General features: G+C 40.4%; 1 protein-coding gene across 1 annotated transcript; it reads right to left on the bottom strand.

Moving 5' to 3' along the window:
* Positions 1 to 440: 440 nt before the first annotated feature.
* Positions 441 to 5,691, bottom strand: toporsa (topoisomerase I binding, arginine/serine-rich a). Its single transcript, XM_061717257.1, has 2 exons — positions 5,555 to 5,691; positions 441 to 3,445 (listed from the first exon to the last, which is right to left on the bottom strand). Exon 2 carries the CDS (start codon positions 3,440 to 3,442, stop codon positions 1,025 to 1,027), a length of 2,418 nt encoding a protein of 805 aa, XP_061573241.1. The 5' UTR covers positions 3,443 to 3,445; positions 5,555 to 5,691; the 3' UTR covers positions 441 to 1,024.
* Positions 5,692 to 7,489: the final 1,798 nt, after the last annotated feature.

Genomic DNA, 7,489 nt, shown 5'->3' with positions numbered 1-7,489 from the left:
CTAATAGTTCTAAGCGTATTTTCATTTCTGTTTTACTTATATTTTTTATAATAGCATAATAAAAGCTATTATTTATCTTCTTTATGTTTACCTTACAATGTATGTTTCATGATCTGAATGAGTTGATTATAAAAAAAAACGTATTGGCTTTATAACATTATATGACCAAAACTAAAGTCTCCGTGTGTATGTTAATTTAAAAAAAAAAACAATAGCCTAGACACTAACTTAGAATAATCGCTTTTGCTGGAGCATGAATCTGTAGCATTTTCACCTTAGAATATGTAATCTACCTTTCTATAATGTCAAAACATCATCCTAATATAAAAGTTGTGTCATATTATAATCGGCTTTTACATAATTAATGTGAAGACCAATTGACTTGTTGTGAGAAAAACCTGAAAAAGAATAATGGCATTACAAAAACAGAGAAGACCCAGTATGTCATTATACTTTATTTTTTAAATTAAATTCAATAGAAAAATGTTCATTTTGAAACCAAACAGTATCTGTGTATAAGGACTACTCTATGGGCACCAGATAACAATAGTTCAGTCGTTAGAATATTGTCCATTTATGAAGGCAAAAGAATAAAATAAGCATAATCCCTGAGGAAACATAAGCACACCATACAATGAACTGACTTTGCGGAACAAAATCGGACGCTTTCAGGTGATGTGCGACTTCGAGTATTACCCTGTTCTGTTTTGATTTTAGTGGCACATTAGACATAAGCAGTGTTGTTTTAGGAAATAGTAAATACATTGAGGAAACCAGACAACAGTAGACCCAAAATATAATTTAGCTAATGCTGACACGTATCTAGACCTGTAAGAATATCTGTGTTTTTGACAGACCTCACTGACCTGTGAACTGTCACTGGAAAAAAAACACTTGTGGTAGGATTTGAATGGAAATGTGCATTCATTACTTCCTTCAAGATCTATGGATCTTTAAACATACAGAACATTCTGTCTAAAATACTGGAAGAAGCATTTAGGAATTAAGAGTAAATCCATACAGATTAGAATGAATTGTCCACAATGGTGTGATCTACTTGGTTATCAGTGGCATTGTTGATGGGGTTATCCCTATTGGTGCCAGGCGTTTGGTTATTGTCATTGGCAACGGTATCACTGTCACTATCAATGGTAATGACAGAATGTGAGCATTTCTCTTTGCGCTCACTGCTCTTGTGTTTTTTGCTTTTCTTCTTATGCTTCTTCTTTTTGTGGCGCCTGCTTGGCTCGTGTGCTTTTTCATCACCGAGGAGCTCCACGCTGCCACTGCTGCTGTTCTTTCTCGCCACCTCTTTGGATTTTTTATGTTTCTCTTTACTTCTTTTCTTATGTTTCGTCGATACCTCGGTGTCACCTTCTGAATGTGGGTTCGGTTGTGCGTCTTCGGATGGCCCCTCCAAATGCCTCGTTTTATATTTCCTCTTCCCGCCAGGCTTGTCGTGATGAGATTTTCTTCTCGTTGAAGGGGAACGACTGCTGGAGTAAGTCCAAGAACGAGAGCGTCTCCTGTCTCGTCTCCGTGAGTCCCTGCTGCAACTTCTGGAGTGAGCACGCGATTCTGAGTACTTATGGCTGCTGTAGTAGTAGGACTGCCTCTGTGTATAAGAATAATTTCTCTCTCGTCTATAATGGCTAGATGACTGATAGCCGTGACCGCTGTCCGTCTTTTTATACCTCATGTCAATTTTTGAGCAGTCTCTGTAATTGGAGTAAGCATAACCTCCATCAGTGTTGCGAGGACTCACACTGCCGTGGGATGTCACCGGGCTTCTACTTGACCGTCTGCGCTCTACACTTTTTGACTTTCTATTCCTTCTCCAGCGCTCTCTGCTCGTCGACTTGCGTCTTTCTCTGGATCTCTCTTTACTTGCACGTCTTAGTTCTCCACCTTTACAGTCTAACCTGTTGGAGGTCTTGTGTTGTTCTGATGTTAAAGTTCTATATTTCTTTAACTCTGACCAAATATGATGGTCCTGGTCTACATTTTCCGTTCGTCCAGCCCTACTGTTATCACCATTCTGTGAAGCTGTAGGACTACAGCTGTTGAAACGGATGTGTTGAGGTAGGAGAGTGATTTCTTTAGTATCTTCACTGGAAGACTCTTCAGAGTCAGAGGAGAGTTGAACCAGCTCAGGAGTCCTCTCTACTGTTGCCTTAACAAATCCTACAATAACGCAGTCGTCAGTGTCAGAAGACACACAGGCTTCATTGTTACAGTCATCCTCAATCACGTCTACTTGGTTATGTGGATTTGTTTGCTGTGGAGAAGCACCAAACTGTTGCAGTTCCTCATCAGAACTGCTGTCCGAGTCTGAGTCCAGGACTGACAGATGCTCCACTCTGTGCAGCTCTGCTGTGGTGGAATACGAAGGTCCAGGCGTCTCATCATCCCACACAGACTGGCTCAGAGTCGAGGTGGAGCCTTGTTGATGGTCTGGTTCAGCAGGGGTTTCCTCATCCTCTGAAATCGCGATGACAGATGAGTTTGAGCTGCTGTCCTCATTTGAGGAGGCGGCTGGGCAGTCATAAACCGCATGCTGGTCATACGCCTCCATATTGAAGGGGGACCTTGCAAAACTGATGAACTCGTGGAGAAAGTGCTCTGTTCGACCCTGGAGAAATGGCCGGAGCTCTTCCTGAATAGCACCGTCCTCCATATCGTAACGCGTAATCCGTGACATGATGATGTGCTGAACTATGTTGACCAGAGAGCCGTGAGCACCATACAGCACAACAAGCTCCCGCTTCAGCCAAGGGATCAGTCTGTGCAGGCAGGCAGGATTTCTTCGGTAGAACTCAGCAGAGGTGTCCCGTGAGCGACCGCCATCGCGAACATCCCGGACCTTCACCCCGCGTCGGTACAGCTCCCTCCTGAAATTTATAATCTCTTGCTCTCTGACGTTGTTCACAACTCTCCCTTCGCTTGCAGCTCTCCTTTTGGCTGCCAACCTCATCATCATGCGTCGAATGTAACGATCTTGCCGCTGCAGAGGAATATTTGTCGAGGCTTCAAACATTACTCCATTGTCTGGAGGTGGAGATGTCCTTCCTCGCGTCTGTCGATGGACTCCAGTTAGCGTTGTGCGGTATCTAAATCGCACTCCTTCAAAATATCCAAACGAAGGATTTTCCACCTTCTGTTTCAGTTCGTACTTCTGAAAGTCTTGTTCTGATTTTATACTGTGGTAGATTGAATTAAACGGCTGTTTGCATAGCGGACACTCGGGTTTGTTCTTGGACCACTCGAGAATACAGCGGAAGCAGAACTTGTGAAGGCAGCGATCCAGATAAGAAATGTTATGAAATGTGTCCAGACAGATGGGACACTTGGAGTCTGGCGACACCTCTCCAGACATTTTTTCCGAGTTTTTTCTTCTGCCACTCTTCTGACTCTGTTGCATGGCAACTTTGATTGCTGACATGGTCTAAAAATGGAGAAAGAAGAAAGCTAAAACAATGTTTTAATTCTTACAATTCCTGAAAACAAAAAAAGGTTAAATAGTCATGAACCATTTTCACAAATGCACTAGAAGTTAGAAATGTTCTAGATATTTTCTGGATGAGCTGCATGGAAAAACAAAATGCTCAAATTTATTCTGGAGTGTCTCGCAAGAAAAAAAAACACATTCTTAAAACACCTTTTTTCCAATATTTAACAAAGCTGGGTATTTCTTTTGGTGTCTCTACTGATGACATAATGTTGCTGAATTAGCACAAGTATGTGAGTTTTTAAGACTGTTTATAAACAGCTGGTTGATTGTTGAGTTATCTTTCATAGTTCGTAATCGCTATGGAGCAGCAGGAATTACGCTGCAAGCATGCAAGTATGGAATAAATAAATAATAAAGAATAAATAAACCTGTCTTCACAGAAATACACACCTTTTAAAATGTTATGGGATATGGGGTACATTTAATTTAAAATCTGACATTTGAGAAATTAAAAGTCATGGATATTTGTAAGGCCATGTGTCTATTACACCACAAGCAGTTTCACATGAACCCACATTGTTTCCACAATTTTATCACATAGGGGCATGCACTGGAGGACTGTATTTCAAAATTTCAGGCTACAGCAACATTCGCTTCAATATATATTGCTATTTTGTTATTCATTAATATAAAAACAAACTAACCACATAACCCTAACAAACTAAAGTACTTCTCAGGACCCTGTCCCGATCGTCGGAATATGAATGAATACTGGACTTATGTTCACAATTACAATTACTGTACACAGATAATATCCAACCCTAGACTAAGATAAATGACATGTTTCCAGTGGTACAATCTGATTATTTAACAGGCAAAGCAGCCAATCGCTGACATTTAATGGATAATATATGCTGTTTTTCCTTTTTATGTTAAAAAAAAAAAAAAAAAAGAGAACTTATTTTTCAAATCTGATAATAAAAAAAAATATTTTTAACAAAGTTGCTGAGTTTCTTTTTTTTTTTATTACCGTTTTGTCTGCATTGTCTTTGTTTGCGTAACTGAATCTGTTCTTCACTCCTGACACCAACTTTTACCATGATGATGAATGACAATCACCCAAAGGTTAACAAAAATATTTTTTCATTCATTCCCCACTGAAGATGTGTCCACAACCACTTTTTGCCGACTTTGTTAATAACCGGAAGGTTAATGTTGATTAACATTATTATGTTTTTATTTATGCATTTAAGTTTCGGCTTTGTCAGATATGCAAGTGTATTTTTGAAAAGTTTTCCACAGAAGAAACGATGTTGCTATTTTTCAAAAAAATTCCAATGTTTTGTTACAAGCATCGTTACCTCAGTTCAAACTGTGTGTGTATGAGCGCCTGCTCCGGTATACCGCCAAAAAAGGATATAGTTACCGGTAAAACTAAAGCAAACCAGGTTTGTAACAAAACAGAGCTTAGTTGAACGAAACTGCTGATTGTGGAGACATGGCAACCCGTCACATACAAGCACGACGATTAGCGCCATACATTGTAACTGAATATGTCCCAGCAGTCCTATACTAAAGGCTGATTTATGGTTCCGCGTTACACCAACGCAGAGCATCGTACTGTAGGGGGCGCGTCGCCGCGTACCCTACGCCGTAGGCTACGGCGTAGGCTCTGCGTCGATCTAACGCGGAACCATAATTCAAGCTTAATCCGACAGATATCAGTCGATAAACGCATCAGATTACACCCACTAATCCCTATATTGATAAACCAGTGTCATAAAAGTCTTCTGACTTCGATATATAATGATTATTAACATCTCCAGGACAGGCTAGTGCGGATCCTACCGAGAAACTAGTAGACAAATAGACGCAAATATCATGTAATGCAGGTTTGTCTTCATCTACTTCACCGCATTCGATATCTATAGATTTCTCTGCCATATACATATATTACTACCATCCAAAACCTTGAAATCCGTACAGCAAAGTGAAGTTTAACACTAGGTGAACTTATAGCAGGCTAGTTGAAGCGGCTAGCACAGGAGGCTAAAAGCAGCACGTCTGCTCAGCACTCCGCACCAAAAGTTGTGTAGTGTTTACCTGCGGCTTCCTTCAGCTCATATGCGATCAGCAATCGGATAAAATTTACCTTTTCTTCTTTAAGAAACTAAAATACTTCTAAAAAAATGCATAACTGTACGATTGTTGAGCCTGTCTTCCTGACATTTCATAACATATGCTAAGGGCAGTTTGTAAATTATGACGTAATTTCCGGCCTTCAAAATAAAATTATTATTTTTTTGGCTTTTGTTTTTCTAGATGTGGCTCTAGTGCAGTGGTCTTCAAGCCCGGTCCTCATGATCACCTATCCAGCAGGTTTTAAATGCTACCCTGCTTCAACACATCTCACAGCACTGCTCACAGTAGACCACATACAACCTGACAATAAATGTACATAAGGGAAATAATGTGCAATATCTTTCACTCACTGCAACGTGCAATTATGTAAATATCCATCTGTAAATATCTGTCTGTTATCTTTTTATATACTAGTATTTCTTATTATTTATCTTTCTTATTATTATTGTATACCAGTTTACTGTTTATAGTGTGTTATTATTACTGTGTTATTAATTTTCTATTGATGCCTCTTGTTTTTTGCACTATCCCCTTTGCTGCTGTAAACTGCAAATTTCCCCTCTGTGGGACTATTAAAGGTTTATCTTATCTTATCTTATTCAAATTATATATATCCTTTATTTAACCAGGTAAAAAAACTCATTGAGATTAAAACCTCTTTTTCAAGAGTGACCTGGCCAAAATGGCAGCATAAAAAGAATACAACAATACATACATACAAACACAGACAGTCAGTCACACATTCCGGGGAAACAATAGTAAAATTTACACAACGGGGCAGTCACAAGAACCAAGAGAGATAATTTCTCTGTCTTTTAAAATTGATTTGAATTTACCCAAGGATACAAGCTCAACCAATTTCAAGTCCTTCTGCGCATCATTCCAGGTTGAGGGGGCAGAAAACTCGAACGCCTTTTACCCAGTTCCGTTCTGATTAACGGTAAATTAACGGTCGTCACTAGTTTGTCATCAAAGTCTGTACAGTTCTGTTGTTGACCCAGCTCCTTGTATCACGGGGTGGTGAAGCGGAGTAGCATCTAAAACAGGGGTCTCCAACCCTGGTCCTGGAGAGCACCTATCCAGCATGTTTTAGGGGTCTCCCTGCATGAACACACCTGACTCTAATCAATGGTCGTCATTAACTTGTCAAGGTCTGGACAGTTCCGTTGTTGACACAGCTCCTTGTATCACGCTGTGCTGAAGCAGGGAAAGATCTAAAACATGCTGGATAGGTGATCTTTGGGGCCGGGGTTGGTGACCCCTGATCTAAAACATGCAGGACAGGGGGTCCCGAGGACCAGGGTTGAGGACCACTGCTCTAGTGGCCTTTATATGAAGTTAAGACAGGAAGGGGGTAGAGCAGGAGACTCGGACTCCGGTCCTGCATGTTTTAGCACACCGTGATACAAGGAGCCTTACAGATCTCCTAGGCTCGTGTGCTTGTTGTGCGTTTCCCTTTTTCTATCATGGTGTATCAAATGTTTTCTATTGGTGAAAGGTCTGGACTGCAGGCAGGTCAGTTCAGCACCCAGACACTTCTCTGGTCAAGCCAGATGTAGTATGTAGTTTAGTCTTGTTTTGCTGAAATATGCAATATCTTCCCTGAATGAGCAACTGTCTGGATGGGATCATATGTTGCTCTCAACCTTTGTGCACCTTTCAGCATCGATGGAGCCTTCCCAGATGTGCAAGCTGCCCATAGGTACTAATGCAACCCCATACCATCAGAGATGCAGACGTTTGAACAAAGCGCTGATGACAAGCTGGATGGCCCTAAAAATGTATATTAATTTCATATTTTATACTTGGGCATGACTGCTTACGTGCTTGTCTTTTCAAATCAGTTACCTTGTGTCAAAACAGCACATCTGAAAACACATAATACCTTCAATAATT

Source organism: Cololabis saira, chromosome 1, assembly GCF_033807715.1.
Source record: "Cololabis saira isolate AMF1-May2022 chromosome 1, fColSai1.1, whole genome shotgun sequence".
Classification (NCBI taxonomy): Eukaryota; Metazoa; Chordata; class Actinopteri; order Beloniformes; family Belonidae; genus Cololabis; species Cololabis saira.
This window is presented reverse-complemented; position numbering and strand designations above follow the sequence as displayed.

Coding starts and splice junctions, on each gene's coding strand:
- toporsa (XM_061717257.1), bottom strand. CDS start 3,442: ATGTCAGCAATCAAAGTTGCCATGCAACAGAGTCAGAAGAGTGGCAGA.